Below are 25536 nucleotides of genomic sequence, written 5' to 3' on the forward strand. Positions count from 1 at the left end.
AAAACACATTCACCGAATAAAATAACGCCCTACCGTTTTTCCTACCGTTGCGAGAGAGAGAGAGAGGAAACGTCGAGGAATTCTTTCTCGCGCAGGAAGGAGGGGATAGGGACAGAGGGAGGAAGGAGGAGGAGAGTTGAGAAAAAGAGGGGAGAAAAATGGACGGATGAAAGGAGCCACGGTTCTTCAGTCCGCGGATCGATTCGCAAAGGACGAACCGTTCCGCCGCGATAACGATGATTTGCCTTTGTAAAGCGGACAAGTAACAGGAGTGGTGGCCTACGTAGAGAGAAAAATAGGTTAGGCGATATCGTGGCCATGTAAGGCCAAACCCGCGCACGACCGAACTTAACGACGTTCTCGGTTGCGGTTAAGAGATAGAAAGAGAAAGATAGAGAGAGAGGAAGGAAAGAGGCGTAAAAAACATAAACACGGTCTCTCCGGTGAACTTGTAAACAGTGATATATCCTGAAACGTTTCGTTTCTAAAGAGAAGGATATCGAGGGAATACGAAGAAGAAACTTTAAGAATTACGTTTCGCAATTTTTGTTTTGCGGATAAATATAAAGATAAACATAAAGGGAAGATGTGAATTTAAGAAATTGGACGATTTCGATTGTTTCGATTTCTGTAGACTAGCTCTGCTACTCACCTCTATCTGCATCTGGTCGATCGCCGAAGTTTCCCTGCGCCTCACGGCGTAGTTCTCGAGGAAGGTGCGATTAAGGTTCATCTTCAATTCAGGACCGACTTGTTCCTCGTAGAGACGCGCCAGGGCACCGACACCCGCCTCCAGCACGAACACCAGCATCACCACGAACACGTACTGTGCAGAAGGGGAGAAACGTGGATTAGAAGGAAATTGATTGATCGATCCGTCGAGAATGAAAACGAATATATGAACTGTTTCCGAGATACGATGGAAAAGTAAAGTTACTTTTAAGCAAATTACTTTATTAAAACGCTCGAATAACATTTAGTTCGTTTAGTTATAATTGATCCGCTTTTCGTGTAAACTTTGCTTGTTTGGCGATCACAATTGTTTTCGATTATTATTACATTTTGAATTATAAATAATCGATCGATTGCCTATAAATGTCTTTCGAAATTAAAAGGTTTCTTCTCACATATCACGCGCTTTTCTTTTGTTTAAAAATAAAAGTCTGAATCATTGGAATTCGTATGGATTTAACGACGATAATATAAGGTTTCGTTCGATGCGTACGAATGTTAAACGAATACTGTCAACTTTCTCTCTCGGATTCGTTTCGCGGAACGCGGCCATTTTCAGGTTGATTAACGAAACGGATCGAAGAGCGGGCATTGAGATTCGTGTCCTCCTCTTTCCACCTACGATATCCACGATCGTCCGTCCGTCCCCTAACGACTTCCGCGTCTCTCCAAAAGCGGAAAATCGCGGTTAATGCTCGCCGAGGGAAAGGCGTAAATCCTGCGCACGGTAGTCTCGACTTTTGTCCTGCATCCTACAGATCGGTTCCCTCGATACCCGTCGAACGTGAATCACTCACACCGATCGAGGCGTTTCTTCTTCGATGCTCCGCTCGCTCGTACGTGTTCACGTGTGATAAAAAGACACGTGTCATGGGAACGAGAATATTTCGATCGTGAAATAGAAAATTACCGGATGATCAACTGGAGAATTGGATTCAATTGCGTAAATGCGTTTTCTTTCGCTCTTAAGAGATTCCTCCGCATTTTTCTTTAAATTACGGGGGGAAAAAGTAGAGGAATAATGGTGAAAGATGTCGCGGAAGGATTAGATAAGAAAAAAAGGAAGTTTTCAAGCGTCTAGTTCTTGGAACAAGTCGATTAATAATCGTGCACGATTATTCGAGCCGGGCTCCGAGTTGAGAACGTGTTCGCCAACCTGTTTTCTTTCCGTCGTCCGCCGCGATGAGTTATGCCAAGCTTGTCAACAACCTGCTAACACGCGACCAATAAATCGAGCTTCCCCTAATTTTTAGACAAATAAACCCATGGGATACCTGAGTAATAATTTGTTTATCGTTCCTTCAAATTTTCAAATTATTTCATTTTTATTATCTTTCTTATTTGGATTTTCGATTATAGATTATTCGGTGTAATTTTCTCAAATTTTCGAATTATATAGTCAATTTGCCATTTTTCGAATTATCGTCAAATTCGATTCTTTGGTAATCTTTGTTAAAAAATGGATTCGTAATTCGTATCTGATAATAGTTTCCTCAAAATTCCGAATGTACGATCAACTCCTTGACTTATCGAACAAATTCGATATCAAATTCGAATCCTTCTCGAAAGAGATCGAGAAATGGAATCACTATAGAATACCATCTTGGAATCTAAATCTTCGTAACTAAAACTTTTTCTTCACAGCGTCTGCCGTGGACGCCGCGAAACGCTGCGCGAAGCGTTTTAGAATTTTCATGAATATAAATCCTCGTCGCGCCGTCGACCTATCCGCATGAATATTCAAACCAGAACTAGCCACGGTCGACGATCGACGAAAAGTTTCCATCCAAGTCGAACAACGAGGAACAATACTTCGTCAAAAATTTCGCAACCATATATCTCCTTTTCTATATATATCTATATTCGATTAAAGGAAGAAGGAAAAGAAATCGACGTGGAAAGAAGGAGAAAGAGCGATGAAATTTCGCGGAAGAGAATTGGATTCGAAGAAACTGATTAAACGGATGGGATTACACGTTGACGCGCACGTGGCTCGATTTAAATTCAATGTACATTGGGTGGGACGTGTAAGTACGTTACAGTGGCCGCGGGATCGGAACACGGGACGGCAATTGACAGTTTAGAATTGGATGGAAGCGGTCGATCATGAAACAGTGACCGCGGTCGCGGCAATCACCGCCGATATCCGGGGACAATGCAAATAAATCGATCTCGGGGGAGGGGAGGCAGGAAAGGTGCTCGCGTCGATTCCATTTGAAAGTGACGCGCGCTATGAAAGCGACGAAAACGAAAACAACGTCGAAAAAAAAACTCTCTCGAGAGAGAGAGATTCGGTGGGAAAAATTTCGCAATCAGACGTATCTGTCGATCACTCGCAATTATTTTAGGGTAAATGTTTAAGGGAGGAATTATTATCTATGGAGACTAATTCGAATTCATAAATTGTGAAACTGGAAATTGGATTAAATTTTTTTAATCGATTAATTCGATCTCAATTTCTGAAACAAAAATAGTGAACAATGTTTAACTATCGATAATTTTAGAAACCTGAAGAAAAGTTATTTCAAGTTAACAACTTTTTAATGAAAAAAAATGACCAAGTAGTAAAATCATCTTCGATCGAGATCGAAAGATGAAGCAATCTTTTTGTAAATAATTTTAGGAACAATTTACAATTTAATGATTGGAATAAAAATTCGATTATTTCTAATTTCTCGCAGCTACTCTCCTTAAAAATACGGGAGGGAGAGAACACGGTTCGTTATCGGGATTTTAGCTAGCCGGTAAAAATTTTAATTGACCGGCCGTATATGGGCTCGGCTAATGAGACGATTCGCTCGTGGCATCGTGCGCGCAGGTGGTGAAAGGGAGGAGGGAGAGAGAGAGAAAGGAGAGGCAAAAGGTTGGCCGAAACAACCTTTCGCGTGATCGATCCTCGATTCGACTCTTCTCCGAGGAAAATCTCTCGTCGAATAACAATAAAAAAAAATTTCGGGAAGAGTAATTTTTTTTTTCTAATTTTCTAAGGAGAGGAACAAAAAGAATATTCTAAAATATTCTAAAATTCGATTACCGGTGATATTCAAAACCACGTCCACGCTTGTTGAGCGATTGGATTAAACTCTGTGTCGAATCCAAGCGAAGCAGGGAAAATAGAGAGGAAAAATGGAGTGAATGAATCGGAAATCGAGGTTTTTTTTTCCAATGGAGCGGAATCGACGATCCGATTTTAGTCGCGCCATTGATGTAACAGCTTTCTCTCTTTGATTCGCGTTAATATCGCGAGGTAATGATGATAAAACGGGACGATAAAATGGAAAAATTCATGGAAATAATTCGCGAGAAATGAGAACCGGAAAAAGGAAACGAGCATCGATATCGTCACTTTTTTTTCTCTTTTTTTTACGATGGTTTGACTCGAACGGAAGAATTCGTCGCCAGTCTAGCGAAACGAGAAATTGGAACTTTTTGTTTCCGTTCCTTTGTTCGTTTTTCTTTTTTTTTTTTTTTTCTTTTTCAGACGTTTTGCCCCGGAAGACACTGCTTTCAAGGTTCTCTCGAGGATCTCCTCCATCGGGGACACGATCTAACGAGAAGATTTACAAGTCCTCGAGTAGAAACAGAGATCCGAACGTGTCCAAGTGTCCTCCAGGAGAGGTACGAAATAATCCTCGTACGTTGTTGGAGAAGATTTCGAGCGGCGGTCGGATGGCTTCTTCAGCTAGAGCGGCGCGCAATTAAGGCAAGGTTAAATTTGAAATGGCCGAATCCTCGAGAATTCGACAAAAAGAAAGAAAGAAGGAGATCTGAAAGAATTGAAAATTTTTCTTGGTGTCTAATATCAAGTTTCGAACTATTTGTCGAACCATATATGAATTATGATCTAAAAGTATGATTCTAAAAATGGATATTATCATCATCTACCGTTGCATTATTATACAATTTATGATTAACAGAAGTACGTGCCTCGAGTATCCTAATTTTCAATACCCTCGAAAGTGTTTTTGAATAGTAAAGATTGAGAATTCGAAAAAAAAAAGGATATCTTGTTGGTGTATCTAAAATTTTTCATAGATTTTCGAATAATTTACAAATAATAATTACATTATTATACAAACTATGATCAGAAGAAATGGTAATTGCTTCGATAATGAGGTATCCTGATTTTGACAAGTAATATCCTCGAAGATCTTCTCAAAAAGTAAAGATTTTGATTGAGAATTCGAAAAAAGAATATCTTATTGGTGTATTTAACATTTTTCCATCAACTTTCGAACAATTTACCGTTACAAGTAATATTCTCGAAAATATTCTCAAAAATTATAAAAGATAATTCGATTATTATACGAACTATGATCAAAAATAGACACGTATCTCGATAACGAAGAATCCTGACTTTAACAAGTAATATCCTCCGGAAATGAATTTTTGAAAAGTAAAAATTTCAATTGAAAATTCGAAAAAAGGGTATCTTGTCGAAGTATCTAAAATTTTTTGTCGATCTTCAAATAATTTATCCTAATTTTGACAATATCCTCGTATTTCCAAAAAGTAAGGATTTCGATTGAGCTTTCCAAATTTACAACAATTTAAACAATTTACAATACATATTGTAACTACGAACTATGATCAGAAATAGGTATCTTGATTTTGATAAGCAATCTTTGGAAATATTTCCAAAAATTATAGATTTCGATTGAGAAAAAAAGAATATCTTGTCAATGCATTTAACATTTTTCCATCGACTTTATGATCAGAAATAGGTATTCTAATTTTGACAATATCCTCGAAAGTATTCCCAAAAAGGTAAAAATTTCGATCGAGCTTTCGAATAATTTACCATACATACGAACTATGATCAAAAATAAATATCCTGATTTTAACAAATAGTATCCTCGGAAATATTTCCAAAAAGTATAGATTTCGACTGAGAAAAAAAGAATATCTTGTCACTACATTTAACATTTTTCCATTTTCGACTTTACCATCACCATGCCCAAAAATAAGTACGTATCCTAATTTTGACAATATCCTCGAAAGTATCTTAATATCCCAAAAAGTTAAAGATTTCGATTGAAAATTTGAGAATTCCAGAGTATCTCTATCTATCATTTTTCATCCACTTTCGAACCATTCACCGTTACATTATTAAACGAGGTATGGTCGGAAGAAATGGGTACGCGTCTCGATAATGAGGTATCCCGATTCTAAGAAAGGATACCCTTTGTCTCCTAACGCTGCCACCGTAGCCGGACTTGGTTAACCCGGCGTAACCGTTTATCCGGTTGGTGAGCGTATTTCATGCGAACAAATATAAAAGGGCCGAATAAGGGCCCCCCTTCGATATATATATATACATATATTTTCCAGCCGTATACGGTGCATACCGTAATCAAAGATATAGGGAGGGTAAATGGAGCGAGCAACTATCCCTAGATTCGATAACGGGAGACGGCTCGTTACCCCGCAACGTGGACACGTTTTAACAAGGAGATATCGTCGATGATCCTTGGAGAATCTCCTTTTACGTTCGCCCCGCGCACGACTTTAACGAGCCTCCTCCTCCTCCTCCTCCTTTCCTATTCCTTCTTCCGAATCCAACTTTTTCCCGTCATTTCAATATTGATCGTAAATTAGCGAACTCAATCTTTCTTATAAAGAAGAAGAAAAAGGAAGCGTGATTTCCAACCTTTTTTCTACGAAGATCTAATATTCGAGCATGTAATTCCACTATCCTTCCTCTCGAAAGAAGAAAGCGAGAAAGATGTAATTACAAATGCTTCTGAAGAGAGCAACATCTAAGCATTGATCTAACCAATCTCCCTCCTAAATTTCTTAATCTCATAAACCTTGTTTCTTTCCTCTACCCTTCCAAAAACCAGTGCTTCCAAACTGGATAATCAACTCGCTTTAACCTCTCCAACGTAGTTTCCATATCCGCTATCCATCATTGTCGCTTCTCCCCTTTCCCTTTGCCCCTTCCATATCACTAACAAAGGCATGGAAAAATTTCGCGGAAGAAGACTTGGATCGAAAGAAGATTCGAAGAAGCAAGGATAGGAACTGGCGGAAAAATTTCGCGGGAGAAGACTTGGATCAAAAGAAGATTCGAAGAAGCAAGGATAGGAACTGGCGGAGAGAGAGGTGGAGATGGATGGAAATCGGGTGGAGATCGGTTCGGCTTCGCCCCTCGAGGAGAGCGATTTTCTTGGCGAGGCCTCGGTCCGGGCATAAATTGGAGCGTAAGTGGCGCGATCGGCCGGCCGGATACTCGGCAAGCAATGCGGTCTCGCCTGGAGCGCGCTCCGATCGGCGTGGAACTGGTTCGAAACCAGTCCGCAGGCGTCGAGACCTGTCTCGGCCTGCTCGACCGACCGATCTCACCCCCTCCCCCCGGTCACGACACGTCATTCACGAAAGAAAGAAATCGGAATCACTCGGATGCTAATTGAGCGCCACGGCTCCTCGTTAATTAAGCCGAGCGCTCGCTTTCTAATTATCGGTCTCCACGATATCTTGCGAGAAAGATATCACGCTCGGAGATAAGAGAGTGGATCGACAACAATGTGGATCAAAGAATGGAGAAAATTCAAAATTTTCGAATGTGTGAATAAAAAAATAATTGTTTCAAATGTTTGTTTGTTGAACAAAATATAGGCAAACGATCGTTCAACATTTCGAGAAATATTCTGTGAAATTTTTTTAAGAAACATTTGAATTTCAATATATATACATGTAATTTAAATCATGTAATAAATTATCGATAAGTCTTTTGTTTTTTTTTTTAAATTAAAGTTGAAGTTGAGTGATTAATTTCAATATTAGAAATTCACACGATAATTTATTGTATATATATGTATATATATATGTATATATCTCCACATCGTTTCACGCGATAAGAATCGAATAGTAAAGTAGAAATTATTAGAAATTAAGTAATAATAATCCTGAAGAAACTAAATAAATGAGAACTTAATAATGGAATTTCTATTGGATTAAAAAATATAATATTTTTTGGTAGTCATATATCAATTTCAATATTTGGAGAAATTGGTGAATGAAAAAAAGTTTCTATTTTTTTTTACCGCCATATTTGATTTGCAAAAATTGTATCAAAATTAATTTCATATTTATGGATTAATTTAACCTATCTTGTATCATAATATATACATTTCTGTCAGTGTTTGTTTATTATTGGAGAAATAACGATATTCTTAATCGTTAGGGATATATGGTGGAATCCGATATGATCGTCCAATCGAAATGCGAGTTTCGCCGCGATTATGATAGCTGTTCGACGGGTAATTGGCGATAATTTTGACAGGAGGAGTTCGGAATTACGGTAAATTATCGTGGATGAGGTTGATTCAAGGCTGAATCGATGCGACGATTTCTAATGCGGTTTCTAAATTGAATAGGCAGGAGACATTAAAATCGTGAATGGATTACAATAATGTAATTCTTCAATTGAAAATTGAAACATGTATATATATATATTTTTCCATTCCACATAGTGACAAATAGTCCTTGACCAATCATCTTATCATTTAGATTAATAAATTTCTTAATTAGAACAGCAATTTGAATTTATAGATCAATTTCTTTATTTATAATTTTAAACATTATTAATTGTATTAATAATTAATTATAATATTATAATTTCGAGATATTATTCGAGAACATTTCAAGGAATACATACTTTTTTTTATTATTAATTTTTTAAAATTTAAAATAATTCTATTCATTATTTCAGAATTATTTCAGAATAATAATTTTCATTTCTTTTTCTTGAACTTTTTTTCATTCACCAATTTCTCCAAATATTGAAATTGATATAATATGACCACCAAAAAATATTATATTTTTTAATCCAATAGAAATTCCATTATTAAATTCATTTATTTAGTTTCTTCAGGATTATTATTACTTAATTTCTAATAAATTTAAAATTTAGGAGTTTTTAGGAGTTTACTATTTTACAAACAATTGAATATCTAAACTCATTCTTTTGCTTTAACGACAGAATTTATGGTTCAATTTCTCTTTCAGTTTCATTATATCGAATATTAAAAATTCATTTTTCAAATATACATAATACAAATTTTGAATTAGCTATTTGATATTGATATTTTGTTATTGATTATTTTTATACACTTTTATTTATCTACTAATTATATAAATATTTACTAATCAATTCTCGACGCGATTTCTAACTCGTTCGTTGAATCGAACTTTTCAAAACTCAAACTTCGTGTGTTTCAAACAAAATACGATCGAAATAAATAGAGAAATATTCTCTCTCGTATCGCAAGGGTGAAAGTAAAATTCCAGAAAAGTAAGAAAGGTGTTTGCTCCGCTATTACCCAACGGAAAAACGTAACCTCGTAAATGCTTGCTGCGCCACGGTAAAAGCATCGAACGAACACCGATAAATTTGATCCACGATAATAGTCGCGATAATAGCGGCTCCCACGATGACGATTTGTCCTTCTCTTCTCCCCACCGCCAAACAGCTTCGGGGAATGGAAATAATAATCTACGATTTTACGATTTACAGCGACCAGAAGATTCATTTTTTTTTTTTTGCATTGATCTTGTCCAATTAAATCCTGGCGATGAATGGAAATGCATCCATGTTGAGAAAGAAAATCCCGTATCTTAGTGGTTAGCAAGGGTTGTTTGCGGAATTAAACTATCATTTATGCGGAATTAAGGGTGAGCCAGTTCAGCAAGGTGGCGCTGCAGCCTGAAATGGTGGCTCGAGATACCGGTCCTCGTGCTAATTCTCGTTTAAGCGTAATTTATAGCTTAGCAGGAGGAAGAGGGAGGAGGAGGGGGATGCTAACAGTTTTCAGACGGATGGAAACAACTGGAGATAGAGATTCGAAGGGCGAAACTTTCGAGAGAAACAAAGTAATTCTTTGGCTTCTTGACGCATCCACCGAAAATTCATCGCATCTTTTATCGAATAAAGTTTTACAAAGTAGCATTATCCAGCTATGAGGAGGAATTTTCCTTAAAAAATGCGGACAAGATTCCATTTCGTGAATTGAAGAGCGTTAAATCACCTTCTCTCATCAACGTCGTTCGAATTCGTTTCATTCCATTTTTTACTTATAATATTATAATAACGAAAGCTTCTATCTCTTATTATACACGTTTATTATATTCTTTGATATAACATCGCTCGACGTAACATAATTTTGTAATAATTTGCCAACAACGTATATTTGTATATTGCAATAATGGACGCGTTATATTGAACGTTGTATTGAACGCTTATTCATTCGATGCAACATCAGAGATGATGAGCACTCGAGTCTAATACAATGACTTTTATATATCGAGAGATATATATCTCAATTATATACGCGTCTGTGTCCGTTTCTCTCAACCGAGGAAGCAAGGAAAATCATATTCCATCATCATTGTAATTATTCTTACTTTCCCTCTAAAATAAAATCGTACATCTTAGAAGATGTATCTTAATTTATTAATTTTATTTAACGAAAATCTAATCGAAGTATATTTTTCGAAAACCAGCTTCTCTCCTTTCCTTTATCTTATGTTCGACTTTCCTGTCGCGAGGATCAACAAGGGGATCAACAGGGGGAGGCCACTTGAGTCGAGGGTTGGTAATAGTGGGAGCTAATCGACTATGTTTAAGGTGAAATCGACCTTGTAACCGCGTATTTATTACGCCTTACCAGGCGCATCTTACGCGAAATAAAAAAAGAACAGCTTTGAGCCACCTTTGAAGGTGGTAGAAATAAAAAAAAAAAAAAAATAGCAGAGATCCGCACAACGATCGGCTGGAATCCGCGATTGGAAGAAACGATCGATGAAAACAAGGTAAACGAGCTTACGCTGCAATAATGCAATAATGCAATAATGCAAAGGGAGATGGGGTTCAGAAAGAAGCGAGAAGGATGCGAGCATATCCCGGAAACGGAGCTTGGCGAAATCTTTTTTCAAACGCACGAGAGAAAGTTTGTTCTCGATAGTTTTGGCGCGCCATTTTAATTACCATCGCGACTATTGTCTTCTCTTCTTCTTTCTCTTTTTCTTCTTCCGCCGCTGATGGAAATTCACGGGATGATTTGGAAGGAAATTTTGGTGGAAAAGTTTGGGAAGCAAGATTGGGGGGGTGAAAAGAGGGACGTTTCTGGCCGATTCGTGAAACGAATCCATTATGCGCGTCACCTAGTCGAATGGAATCCACGAAACTTTGGCGGACGATCGCCTGCTCTCCTTTAGGCAAGGAGAGAAAGAGCATCCGCTACCAAGGCTGTAGGCAATTCTGAAAGCGATAGCTCGAGTTACTCGTGCGGCTGGTTTCCAACCTCCTATATCCTCGGCTTTATCTTTGCCTCCGTCTCTCCTCCCCCCAACGCAGAGCATTTGGCCCGAGCGGAGAATTAATTAATCAGACAATAGTGGCACCCTGATAAATGGCCGACACGGAAGCGCATGATCGATAAGAGACACCGTGCTACCCATCAACGGTGTAAATATATGTTCACGGCTAAGCGATGAATTCTTCCATGATGCACGAGCCGTGTTTCCGCTCCGATCGATCGGTATATAAGTTCGAATGCAACATTTCCTTACGAACGAGAAATCTAATCGAAACCATTAGAAGTAGTAATCGCGATGATTCTACAATTTCGATCGTTTTAATTTTTTTTTTACCAAATCCGAATCGAAAAAATGTACAGGATTTGAGTTTCGAACTTGTATATCAATTAATTGGTTAATTTTTCAAGTTGCGCAAGCGAGCAGAAGTCGAGCGAATCTGGAGTAGAGTTTATTCGTGATGTTTCGTGGAATTACTATTATTAGTATTTACTTACTATGAGAAGTACGCATCTATTTTCAGAAGTTACACCGCCGCATCCGAGCCAGCTACCGACCACGGCCAGAACACCTGCGACGATCAAGGCGTAGGCTAGCGTCGGATACGTGGAGGTCGTCATCAGGGACACGTAGCTGTGCTTCGAAATCACCGTCCAGATACCGATCCCGCCCACCACCAGTCCAGACAACTGAAACAAAAATAAACCGTTCTCAAACATTGCACGCTTTTAATCTCTCTCTAATTAATGCGCCCAGCCAGCATTCCAACCAGAGCACAAAGGCTCGAAGCACATTGGCGTTAAACGCATTCTTTCTCCCTCCCTCTCGTCTAATCGTTCCTCCTAATGCGAATAAAGCGATTCACGGTTGACTTTACGCCTAATTGTATTTCACTCCGTGCGTCCAACTCGTTAAACCCATTTCCGCGCCCTCTGTACAAACTCGTTTACACGATTTTAGTAAAAGTTTACGACCTTTCCCACGAGATACTCGTCGAAATATCAGCAAAGTTGAACGCATATCGCGACATCTGATTAATTCGTTCCATTCTAAATACACAGTCTGTCCATTTCAACGCGATACGATCGTAAAGTCTACGCGGTAGATTTCATTCAACCGATATGGAAGCTCGATGAATTCCACGTGTTGGATATCCGCCCACGAACATCTGCACGCGCTGTACGGACACAGTCGATAACCGCGCGTCCTTCGTTATCCTCGCACGCGATTTATCTATTTATCTTTTTTTCGCCTCTATTTTTCTTCCCTTCTTCTTCTTTTTTTTTTTCCTATCGCCTTGATTTCCCTCGAATTTTTCGACATCGCGATGCCCCCTCTCCCACGGGAGTAGAGAGCGTTGGGGAAATATACGAGCAACGTGCACGTAAATATCGGTGGACAAGCGATATTTACGGTATCGAGGAATGCAACTGTGGCCTTTCGTATAATTCGGTTTTTAGAGCAGTCGCGAGTTCGACGAACGTGTTAAACGCTTCTGGCTTCCATTATCTGTCCTCCCAAGGATGCACACGCGGGACCGTGATATCGTACGTTATCGGTACTAATTGCCACGGCTCTTTTTCGTTCGATTATTTTTTTTCGATAGAGGGAGGGTAGAAAAAAAATTCTCTCGAGGGAAAGATCAAAGCGTTATCTCTCTCTCTCGGTTAAAATTGTCGAGACTTTTTCAGGTCGAAATATTCGAAATTGGTCTTAATGAACGAGGAAACTTTTTTTATATTTCTCTTAAAATATATAATTCCCTTCTTAAAATAAATTCTATCGAATATATATATATTTTTTCGTTTTTCAAAGTATGTCAACGTATATTTGAACTCGTTCCAACGAGGCCAGCGCAACGACAACGATAAGATAAAAAAACATCGCTCGAAAGTTTTGAAACGCTGTTATAATTATTTAGGGCGATAAACCCCGCGCGCCTCGAATTCCTTTCCAACTCAAAACAAATTAATTAATTCTCCTAAAACCCTTTGTCCAATCTACAATTTTCCCGAAAGAACTCGCTGATCCTTTTATCGCCTGAAATTTTTCTCTCGAAAACTCTCCTCTACACCCGCGTTTTTCGAGAACCAATATCCACGCGACATTGTACACGCGTGCACCCTGTAGCGCGCCGCGTCTCTCGAGTCCCGTTTCTAGCCTCGAAATATCTCTCTGCGGGGAGGCTCCGCCCGGAGAGAGAGAGAGAGAGAGGGTACCGATTTATTATTTTATCATTGTCCCGAATGCCGAAGGCGGCCACGTATCTCGCCCCTCCCCCCCGCTCCCGGTATAAATCCACCGTGTAGCGATACGACATACCTTTGTGAGCCAGCGTGCGTGCATTTTGCATCGGGAGACGAGAGGGAACAAAGAGAGGAGACGACCAGCGTTCCCCGATTGATATTTAATTCCAGAGAGGAGGACTCGCGTGACAAGGGCGAGGAGAGGCGAAAGACGTGAGGCAAAGAAAGTCACGCTCTACTACGACTCCGTGTCTCCACGCCAATCTACGATTAATATCCGCGAATTGAATGGAATATTTATATTCGCTCGAGCAACATTGTACATTTCATCGTGAAATTTAACAGAATTCCATGCCGAAAATTCTCTTCTCGAGAACGATTATTATACACATATTTTTTTTCGACAATCGTAAGGATAAGAAAAATTCGATCGAATATATTCGATAATTTTTAATTACTTAACTTTATTCGAAATTCTCTAGTTATTTTTCCTATCGCGATTTCCTTTTCTTAAAGAGAGGGGAGAGTCTGGGTGGTCCGCGAGGAATCGCAAGAGGTACAAAGGCGTCGGATGGAACAATGGAATCGAAGATATCCGGAATCGTCTCACCGGTTCGATCCGGAGCCGAAAATGAAAAAAAAAAAGGGAGACGGTCGTTTTTATCTAGCCTCTGCTCAATTAGAGGGGCGCTTGGGCCGTGCCGCCCGCTAACTGTGCGACAGCCGAGACTCGAAAGCCTCGTTTGGACAGGTTTTCTGGAATTCTTTTCCGACGCTCCCCGCCGCTTCCAAACTTTTCTCGGCGCGACTTATCCCCTCCCCCAACCAAAGTTTTTATGAATTCTATTCGAGAGAGCGAGTAAAGAGTCATCCCTTTTTCTTCACGTCGAAGGATGGAAAATTCGTTTTCCTTTCGAGAAGAAGCGTCTTCCTTGAGGGGAATAAAGAGACTCGGTTCTGAATTTTTGATAATTGTTGCTTTGGAATATAGAGAATATCTGGAGAGATTGGCGCCACGTTTATAGAGGGGAAGAATTCTTATAGAATTCGTTGATTGGGAGTAAGTGACGAAAATGATAAGTTTGAAAAGTAGTTTCGTAAAATTCGAAATCCTTTTACGAATTTTTCCCAAGATTTATAAAAAGAATCATGTATCTATATAAGGTACGAGCAAGTGCTTCTTCCCTACTTTTTTCTTTCCAATTAGAAAAATAATAGATAAATATAAAAATATCGCATCTCTAATTCCAAATCCTCTTACGAATTTTCGCCTCATAACACACGATTTTTTACATTTTGCTTAAAAATATTTCTCCCCATCAAAACACGTCAAGAATTGCTTCACTTTTCCAACGCTGATGTTTTCGCATTAGAAAAACAATCCAATTTATTTTCTATTATTTCCTCGCGCCGAATAAACCTGTTTGTCACGACGAGGCTTCTTCTCTTTCCTCGACTCGGTGCAATATTCGTACAGTTACGTAACGTTGGCTTCTGCAAAGTATGTCAGAGATGCGTCTAATTTTAAATCTTGCCCGCTGTATCCGCGAATTACGCGCAAATAAGAAGTCGCCTGTTTCCACGTCCAATATATATACACACACATACACACAGGGTGTGCATCACACACGTATCGAATGTGCGAGCAGCCAAGTGAAGAGAAGATCTCGAAGCTCGTAAATCGGCGAGCGAGTGGTTCGCATCAACAACGTTATTTATCCCTGCCTTTTCTATTTGGTGTATTAAGTGGGAGGAGGAGGAGGAGGGGGGGAAAAAACGAGGGCAGAGGGAAAACAGACGCGATTATTTCTCTCGAGTTCGGTCCTGCTGCATTCTTCGCTTCGTTCCACGTTGCAGCTGCAACTCGAGATATCATCGGCCAACCCCACCAACGTTTATTTCTCTCCCCTGATATAATACTTGATATCGTGTAAAGAAACAGCTTTAGAGGATCGATTCCAGAAGATTTCGAAGACCTTGGTCTACGTTTTTTTTTTCGGATAACAAAATTCGACGTTTTTGAAAAGGCCAACTTACTCTTGCTTTCGAGTCACCAGAATGTAATGATAAACAATTTATCCTCGTCTTTGAATGAGCCTAGGCTAATTTAATCGAAATCACTTTCGTTTCCTGGAGAATCTCTATTCCAGAATAAATTTAGCAGAGTCACCAAGTCTATGTATCCAAATCTATAGTCACTAAGTCTATCATACGGAGCGAAGATCTCGAAAGGCGTTAAAATTCTTACGAAATCTGAACGAAGCTGTTAATAAGTTGGGATAATAAGAAGCTGTGTCCAAAAATTCCAGCCCAATTTCTCCAGCTTTCTACAGTTGACGGAAGGGAAGAATATCGAACCTTTTTCCATCTCCAAGTCGAGAATATTCTTCTCTCTATTGAAACTAATTTTATCATTATTTCGTTAATTACTTAAATTTATATAATTAATATTATTGAAAGTATCTATGCATACCAGATCTCGTATTAAATAGAGAATTCGAAAGGAATCATCTCCAAGAAGATCTTTTTCTCCCTCATTTGTCAATTAACCACGCTTCTCAATTCGACGATCCAAGCGGCATGGAAACACATTAAAATGAGAAAGCCGTGGAGATAATCTTTCCAACTGCGGAGAGAAACGCTCCCTCCTCGCAGAGGCGAGAATGAGATTCCAGATCCGCGAGGACGACCACGAGCCTGCTCGCTTCCGGAATACAACGCACCGGCTTCAATCTGGGGGAGGCACGTAGATCCAGCGGTGGCCCGAGACCTGTTGTATCCCCGCAACAAATTAGAATAATCTCGCGTCTCGCGCTTTCATCTCCATTTCTCTCCCCTATTCTCCCTTCGAAGAATCAAGATTTCTCGCGGAGGATTCTTTCACGAACCAACGGTTGGAAAAGTTCTTCTTCGCTAAGAGTTTTCTGAGAGAGAGAAAGAGAAAGAGAGAGGGGAAGAAATCATATTCGATACGAATATGAAATTGGAATTAGCGAGGACACGAACGGCAGATCCAAGCGTATCTAATCGAGCAACGAGGATTAATACTAAATTTACGCTAATTTGACGGGTTTTTGGGCTTAAAAATTCTCAATACGCAAATTTTATTCTTTAGACATTGTTGTTATTGATTTTTATATGGTGATACGGAAAATATATATTTCTATTCATTTTATTATTTGTATAATAGATGTTGATCTATTTTTACGAAAATCCAGTAATTTGACAAATTGGATTAATTTGTGTAGATCAATTTATTGCGAAATTTAACAGAAAAAGGAAATAGCAATGAATAAGATAAGACAACACAGAGAAAATGAAGATTGTTTAGCAATAAATGTATGATCAAACGAGTTGTTTACAGAAGTGATTTTTGTAAGTGAATCTGTCTTATTATTTTATAAAAAAAAAATAAATTCACGTGAGAGATAGTTTCAACAGTGCGTTTTGTAAATAAATAAATAAATAAATAAATTTGGAAGCTTAACAAAAATTTATTTTCGTAAGTGAAGATTTGAATTTTTCAAGATATTTTCCTAAACCAAAAAAATATATATTTTAACCTATTTAGCTAAAAGCAAGTCTTTAAAAGATATGGAATTGATAAAGAAGAAGAATAAAAAGAAGAATAACCAACAAAGCGAGGAAGAATTTTACAATATAAACGAAATTGAAGATTCTGACGACAGTAGGAATGAAAATTGTCACAATACATACCGTAAAAGGAAAAGAATGCGTATTTCAGATACTGAAAACGAAAATGAAATAAAAGATAAATCCCGTAGATGTTTTATAATTGTTTTTAGATTTGGCACCCATCGATGCCTAGTGAATAAAACTCGAAAGAATTTTCTCTTTCGATTAACTGAAAAATTGGACGACGAACAAAATATTAGTTTCAATTCAATATCTGGTATCTAACAAGTATATATACATCCAAGATATTTTTATATGTAAAAAATGTATCGAAGACAACAGTAAATAAAAATCCATAGATTTTAAATAAATAATTTTAATATACCCGTCGAAAAGACGGATTTCAGTAAAAAAAAAAAAAGTATATAAATCTAGCTCCGTAAATCTAGTGTTAACTCGGCGAAAAAAAATTTCAATTCGAAGCGCAAATTTACGTTTCACTGTTAATTCACTGTTCTTCGAGAGCGTTTCTTCGATATTTTTCGTAACGTATCCAACTTTCTAATAATCCTCAACCATCTCGAAACTAGCAGAAGAAGAATATCTGTCTAATAAATAAACTCTCTAAAAAACCTCCTTTAACTATTACTCCACCATCCTATTCTACGAATACGAAGAAAAGAATCTTTCTTCAACTATGTCACAATTTCATTATTTTTTTTTTTCATTTCTACAATTTTTATGATTGAATTGGGCGATTTTTTTTGTTAAAATTCTCTCAACACTCTTTCAACAATTATTTCGAGGCGATAAGATATCGATTTATGATTGAATTGGGCGATTCTTTTTTGTTAAAATTCTCTCAACACTCTTTCAACAATTATTTCAAATGGATAAGATTTCGATTTATGATTGAATTGAGCGATTCTTTTTGTTAAAATTCTCTTAACACTCTTTTTAACAATTATTTCGAATGGATAAGATTTCGATTTATGATTGAACTGAGCGATTTTTTTTGTTAAAATTCTCTCAACACTCTTTTAACAATTATTTCGAGTGGATAAGATAGTGATTTATGATTGAATTGGACGATTTTTTTTGTTAAAATTTTCTCAATAATTATTCTCTTCAACAATTATTTCGAGACGATAAGATATCGATTTATGATTGAATTGGGCGATTCTTTTTGTTAAAATTCTCTCAACACTCTTTCAACAATTATTTCAAATGGATAAGATTTCGATTTATTGAATTGAGCGATTCTTTTTGTTAAAATTCTTTCAACACTCCTTTCAACAATTATTTCGAGTGGATAAAATATCGATTACGGAAATTTATCGAGCGATTTATAAAGCGATTCGCGTTAATTAGAGGGACGTGGAAAGGGATTTTGAAGAAAGAGGCGAAAGAGGCGTTGGGAGAGCGCGCCAAGTGCGATCCTTGGACGGCGCGGCGGTATGCAGGCGCGCGCCTACGCGCGTTCCTGCGCGGAAATCGCAAGTAGCCCGGGGGAATGCGCTAGGTGATCGAACGGCCATTACCTCCCGGCTGTTGTACCAGTCGGCCGAGAAATAAGCCGGATGACGGTCGTTTTCGTTCGTTTAGAGCGACTAGTTTCGATCCTCACCCCTCCCCCGCTTCGCCTCTTTCTTTCCCTTTTCGAATCCGGAAATCACGCCGGATTACGATTACGTCGCGAACAAGGACAATTGTCCCTTTTTCCCTAACAAATCGAGCGGACAACAATTCCTACGAGTTGTAAAATTGTGTATATGATGGAGAATGAGCAAAAGAGTAGATTCATTTTAAAGAATATGTTTCGAATAGTAATTGAACTGAAAATAATATCTTGTTCTACTATTATATCGTGAAACCTCTTTTTTCTAATAAATCGAGGAAAGATTGAAAAAGAATTTTTACGAATTTTAAAAATGTGTATATTGTCTAAATATCTAAATGATGTTATCGTGAAATTTTTTCCTAACAAATCGAATAAAGATTGAAAAAGATTAAAAAAGAATTCCTATGAGTTGTAAAAATGTGTATATGGTAGAAAATGAGCAAAAGAGTCGATTCATTTGTATATTTTAGAGAAAATGTTTCGTATAGTAATTGAACTGAAAATAATAGGGGATATTTTGTTCTATTATTATATCGTGAAACCTCTTTTTTCTAACAAATCGAGGAAAGATTGAAAAAGAATTCTTACGAATTGTAAAAATGTGTATATGGCAGAAAATGAGCAAAAGAGTCGATTCATTTTAGAGAAAATGTTTCGAATAGTAATTGAACTGAAAATAATAGATGATATTTTGTTTTATTATTATATCGTGAAACCTCTTTTTCCTAACAAATCGAGTAAAGATTGAAAAAGAATTCTTACGAATTGTAAAAATATATATATGATGGAGAATGAACAAAAGAGTCGATTTATTTTAGAGGAAAATGTTTAGTAATTGAAGATTGAAAAATATTTCCTACGAATTGTAAAAATGTGTATATCGTCTAAATATCCAAATGTTTCGTATCGATTGAACTGAAAATAATAGATGACACGTTGTTCTATGATTACATCGTGAATAATCCTAACAAATAGAGCAAAGATCGAAAAAGATTGTGAAAATGTGTATATCGTGTCTATGATAATCTATGATAATATATGATAATATATCTAGAAAATGAACAAAGCGTCGATTCATAACGATTTATACATTTTAAAAAAAAATGTTTCGTACAGTAACTGAAAATGATATTTTATTCTACTATTATATCATAAAACCTGTTTTTCCCAACAAATCGATCAAAAATTGAATTGTAAAAATCTCTACATTATCTAAATGTTCAATTGCTTCGATCGAACTGAAAATAATACGTTGTCCTATGAGCAAAAATCTATGAAAACAATTCTCATCAAAAGATCACTTATAAAATCATAAAAAATATATGTATGATAGAAAATAAGAGATTCGTAATTGAAAGCTTCGGTACATTTTAGAGGGAAAACGTTTGCGTGAAAAATTCTTCCGCATCGTAATTAAACCGGGAATAATAGGTGGCATTATCCGCATTATGCGAGGCTCCATTACGCAGCGTAGCATGATGTGAAGTATGGTTGTCCCCGGACAGGTTCGTTTAAATGGGACTTGCGCGATGTGTACGCGCGTTTCAATACACGGTTTCAATTCACCGCCGTGAGAGGATTTTTAACACCGCCAGTGTTTCCCATTTTACGCGCCGAATTATAAGTATAACGAGGAGCCGTAATGCGATAATCGCGTTTCATAATCTCGCGAATCACGCTCCAAGAATATATATATATTCGTTATTAACGATCGTTAAAATTAATTCGGCTTAAAGCTAAGAGGATCGAGAGCAACCGCAATTTTCCTCGACGAACCGCTCCCCTTCCAACGTGAAAACCGACAGGTGAGTGAGAAAATAAAGAAATAAAGAAAAGAAACATTATTCTTCTCGATCGATTCTCGTCGGACGAAAATGTTTACGACAGTTCGAAACGAGAGCGTTAATTCGCATCGACGTCCACGCGAGATCGAATTAAAAAAAAAAGATGTCACCTCCAACAAGTTTGCCCATCCTTTTTTCCCTTTTTTCCCTTTCTTCCAAAAAAATTGCACAGCAACGATGAAAATGGCTCGACGAATGAACTTTCCACCGCGCTTTTCCGCGCGCTTGGGCACGCACCAATGTCGAAACAATGGGAAACAAAATAGCGTACCCCTTCTTCCTCCCTCCCTTTCTCTTTCGCATTCCCCTTTCTCTCTTCTCTTTGTGTTTCGGCCGCCGCGTTATTACGCGCTGAACGGAGGAAAGACGTTGAAAGATCTTAGGGGGAGAGGATGAAAGCTCGGAGAATAATTTTACGGAACGGCCAAGTATCGAGCAGATACTCGGCAGGGTCTATTATTAATCGATAATTAGCAGATAGGCCGCAACCATCTCCCCTAACAATTAATCCGTCCGATCCCTCCCGATAACGAAAGTTTCAGGATACACATCAGGCCAAATATATATATACTCGACAGGTATATTCTCGATTGGAGTCGAAAATTATATCTAATAAAACAATAAACAGTTCAACGCGAATCTTCAAAAATCTTATCCCTCATTAATAAAATCGTATATATCAATAACTAGCCTCGTACCTAATTAATCGATTATCACCGATTCTTCTCTCTTTTTTCCAATGGACTGCTTTCATAGCTCGTTTCGTTTCGAACGCGGTTCGCAACTTTGCTTGCCGATCCGATCGACGGTTTTCCCGCCCTCTCATTCCCCATTCGATCGGCGTCCGTGCACGCCAGAGCTATGCGAGTTTCAACTCCGAGAAGGGAGGAGAGCGCGCGTTATTGCCTCGAGAACCACGCCTCGACACGGTTAACAACGGCATCAAACCTGACACCGGGTCTGGCAATCGCCAAGTAACGACGAATTTCGACGGGTGGAAGGGGGAGCGATCGATCCGAGCATTGTTCCATCCAGATTATCCCTGTCATCGACCGAGTTTTTAAAGCCATCTCGATTTCAAAAGTTAATATTGAACCCGATCATGCCTTCTGTTCCTTTCGAATATTTCTCTTCGAGGATGGAGAGAGAGAGGAGAAGGATAACGTACAAGGCTCCTCTTTAATCCTGCGTTCTCGAACAGGCGTCGACATTTTTATGCATTAAATTAAACGAGGCTACCGATCGATTTCCTCTTTTTTTCTTCTTCTTTTCGACGCTTCCCTTTCCGGGGCTACAGCTCGCCGCTCCAACTTCATTAGCATTTTATGGCGTGTATCGCGATCGGTCACCGATGTTCGACCGCCTGTTTACAATCCCGTGGTCGTGGGACGGGAGAGAACTCGTTTCCTCCGGCTGGGGAGAAGGCCTACGCCCCTGTAGGTCTCTCCGCGGCGTAGAGAAATTGTCTCGTTCATTTTTCTCCCTCTCGCAATTATCGCGTATACAACGATCGTGTATGTGTTAACATATTTGGAATATATTAATATCGTGTATATGAATATATTGATATATTCGTGACTTTCCAAGGGTTAGATTTCGAGGGGAATCGATAGAGAAAGGAAAGTTCGGATTGGATTATTATATTGGAATTACTTACGAACAACATCACGTTGTAAATGTGGAGAACGTATTTGAGGAAGTTGACCGAGCAGCAGCCGTCGTCGTTAAACGCGACGTTGTTATTAATTAAGATCGATTTTAATAATTCGATAAGATCTTACATTCTTTTCAACATCAGGGTCGGACGGTTTTAACCTGATTAAAATTAAAATATTAAAGGTAATTTAAGCTTATCCACTTTGTCGCGAAATATTGCACGAGTAACTTTTATTAGCCGCTATATAATTGTTCCTAGGTCATTATTATCTATCGTGTTCCTTTGAACGCTGAAACTTTGTGTTCACGTAATTTAATGATAGATTAATATAATTTTATCGATGATTAATATGTTTTATTGAAAGCGGTTCAAGGAATTACGACACAATTAATTGTAATACAAAACACGACGAGATTTTATATCTTTAAGATCTGGAATTGGATACAATTATTTTAAGCGAATACTTTATCACAAAAGTAACTTTAATTCCGTTTAAAATTTTATTCATCCTTGCATTTACGTAAATAGAAAACGAAACCATCGAAATGATCGCGATTAATTCTAAAATCGATCAATTATCGTAGCCATGAATAAACTCAAACACTTAAAGTAACTTTAAATTCCAAATTTTTAATTAATCCTTAAATTAAAGGGTTAGATTTCGAGGAGAATCGATAGAGAAAGAAAAATTCGGATTGGATTATTATATTGGAATTACTTACGAATAACACCACGTTGTAAATGTGGAGAACGTATTTGAGGAAGTTGACCGAGCAGCAGCCGTCGTCTCTGGTTCTTAGCCTGGTCGAGGTGCCGGGCAACCTCTCCGCGCTCTTAGCCATGATCCCTCGATTCGTTTCCTCCGACTCGTGTGGCTCCGTGGCGCTCGTCGTCGTCGTCGTCGTCGTCGTCGTCGTGCTCGTCACCTCGTCACCGACTCTGAAAGAAAATTCGTTCCAGGATTAGAGGATTTTTATTTCCTTTTTTTCTTCTTCGTCCACGAAATTCCACCCCCTTCGGTTTTATCTCAAATAGACTGTTGGGGGGAGATGGATGGATATGCGTTGGGGAATTGTAAGCAGATCCATCCTCGAAGGTCCCTGGCCACCGGCCAGGGGACACCGCGCGAGGGAAAAATCCGGATAGATTTCGTTCCTTATACTTGACTGATATCCGTTTCTCGAGATCCTTCCTGTTCGCAATTCGCGCCAACTTCCATTTTCGAGATTCGGTATACTCGCGTACGAAGGCTTTGAAAACCTCGAGAATACTTTATTGTAATCGAAACAAATAGGGTAAAGGGAAGTTTCGAATTACGAGCGAGTGAAAAGGATTGTCGAGGAATTGAATAGTATATGGAGGAGAAGAATTTACGATCGAAGAAGTAACTTTTTCGCTTTGATATTTTTATTGTAATTAAAATAAGTAGAGTATAAGTAAAAGATTCTGTCGAATTACGAGCAATTGAAATTGTCAACAAATTGAATAAAAACTTACGATTAAAAAATCTGAAAGTAACTTTTCCACGTGAAATTCGATTTAAAAGATTGATCATATACGTGAGACGAAAATTTTGAGACTTTATTAATTAAAAAGAAGTAATAATAAAGGTACTCTTGAATTACAAGCAAATGAAGAATATCAAAAAATTGAATAATATATGGTGGAAAAGGATCAAAGAAGTAACTTCTTCGTTTTGATATTTTATTATTTAATTAAAATAAGTAGAGTATAAATATAGTAATAAGTAAAAGATACTGTCGAATTACGAGCAATTGAAATTGTCAAGGAATTGAATGATATATGGAAAAGAAAAGAACTTCCGATCGAAAATTTTGAGACTTTATTGTAATTAAAACAAGCGTAGTAATAAAAGGTATTATTGAATTATAAGAAATTGTGAAGGAATTGAATATATGGTGGAAAAAGATTTACGATCGAAGAAGTAACTTCTTCACTTTGATATTTTATGTAATTAATAAAATTATGTATAATTAATAAATTTATGTAATTAAAATAAGTAGAATATAAGTAAAAGATACTGTCGAATTACGAGTAATCGAAACTGTCAACAAAAAGAATAATATATGACAAAAAAAGATTTACGATCGAAGAAGTAACTTCTTCACTTTGATATTTTTATTGTAATTAGTAGAGTATAAGTAATTATAGTAATAAATAAAAGATACTGTCGAATTACAAGCAATCAAAACTGTCAACAAAAAGAATAATATATGACAGAAAAAGATTTACAATCGAAGAAGTAACTTCTTCACTTTGATATTTTTATTGTAATTAAAATAACTAAACGTAAAAGATACTCGAATTACGAGCAATCGAAACTATCAACAAAAAGAATAATATATGATGACGGAAAAAGATTTACGATAGAAGAAGTAATTTCTTCACTTTGATATTTTTATTGTAATTAAAATAAGTAGAAATAAAAGATACTGTCGAATTATGAGCAATCAAAACTGTCAACAAATTGAATAATATATGGTGGAAAAGAACTTGCGATCGAAAATTTTTAGATTTTATTGTAATTAAAAGCGTAGTAGAAGTAATAAAAGGTAATTGAATTATGAGCGAGTGAAACTGTCAAGGAATTGAATAGTATATGGTGAAAAAGAATTTACCATCGAAGAAGTAACTTTTTCACTTTGATATTTTTATTGTAATTAAAATAACTAAACGTAAAAGATACTCGAATTACGAGCAATTGAAACTGTCAACAAAAAGAATAATATATGGCGGAAAAAGATTTACGATCGAAAAAGTAACTTCTTCACTTTGATATTTTTATTGTAATTAAAATAACTAAAAGTAAAAGATATTCGAATTACGAGCAATCGAAACTATCAACAAAAAGAATAATATATGACGGAAAAAGATTTACGATCGAAGAAGTAACTTCTTCATTTTGATATTTTATTGTAATTAAAATAAATAAAGTATAAGTAAATGAGCAATTGAAACTGTCAACAAATTGAATAAAATATAAAGATTTACGATCAAAGAATCTGAAAGTAACTTTTCCACGTGAAATTGGATTTAAGAGATTGATCATATAGTGACATGAAAATTTTGAGACTTTATTGTAATTAAAAATAAGTAATAATAAAAGGCACTCTCGAATTACAAGCAAATGAAGAATATCAAGAAATTGAATAATATATAATGGAAAAAGAATTACGATTGTGATGGAAAGGGATCGAAAAACCCGGAAGCAACTTCTTTGCGCGAATATTTGAGATCGATCATTTTGATACGATAACTTTGAGAATTTGTCGTAATTAAAACAAGTATAGGTGAAAGATACTGGATCGAATTACGAGCGAGTGAAAAGAAATTGAATGGTTAACGCGTGACGACCAAGGACTTGCGATCGAAGAATCCGGAAGTAACTCGTTCAAAGGGATTGGAAGAAAAAGCGGTGCGAGTCGAGGAGGCATCGTCCTCGCCAAGGCGTTCGATCGATCG

The 25536-nt window shown here is 37.3% G+C and overlaps 1 protein-coding gene and 1 long non-coding RNA gene across 4 annotated transcripts in view; one reads left to right on the top strand and one right to left on the bottom strand.

Annotated features, from left to right (window-relative positions):
* Positions 1 to 25536, bottom strand: part of LOC102656585 (CD151 antigen) — a 67155-nt gene that overhangs the window by 1828 nt on the left and 39791 nt on the right. For all 3 annotated transcript variants that reach the window (XM_016918098.2, XM_016918099.2, XM_016918100.2), the window contains 3 exons: positions 22776 to 22992; positions 11547 to 11738; positions 653 to 826 (listed from right to left, as the gene is read on the bottom strand). In XM_016918098.2, the coding sequence (XP_016773587.1) occupies positions 653 to 826; positions 11547 to 11738; positions 22776 to 22992 (583 nt within the window). The remainder of the gene's footprint in view (positions 1 to 652; positions 827 to 11546; positions 11739 to 22775; positions 22993 to 25536) is intronic.
* Positions 807 to 7297, top strand: LOC107966112. Its single transcript, XR_001706548.2, has 2 exons — positions 807 to 927; positions 4214 to 7297. It is a non-coding gene; the product is annotated as an uncharacterized LOC107966112 (long non-coding RNA).

This window comes from Apis mellifera, linkage group LG2, assembly GCF_003254395.2.
Source record: "Apis mellifera strain DH4 linkage group LG2, Amel_HAv3.1, whole genome shotgun sequence".
NCBI classification, from domain to species: domain Eukaryota; kingdom Metazoa; phylum Arthropoda; class Insecta; order Hymenoptera; family Apidae; genus Apis; species Apis mellifera.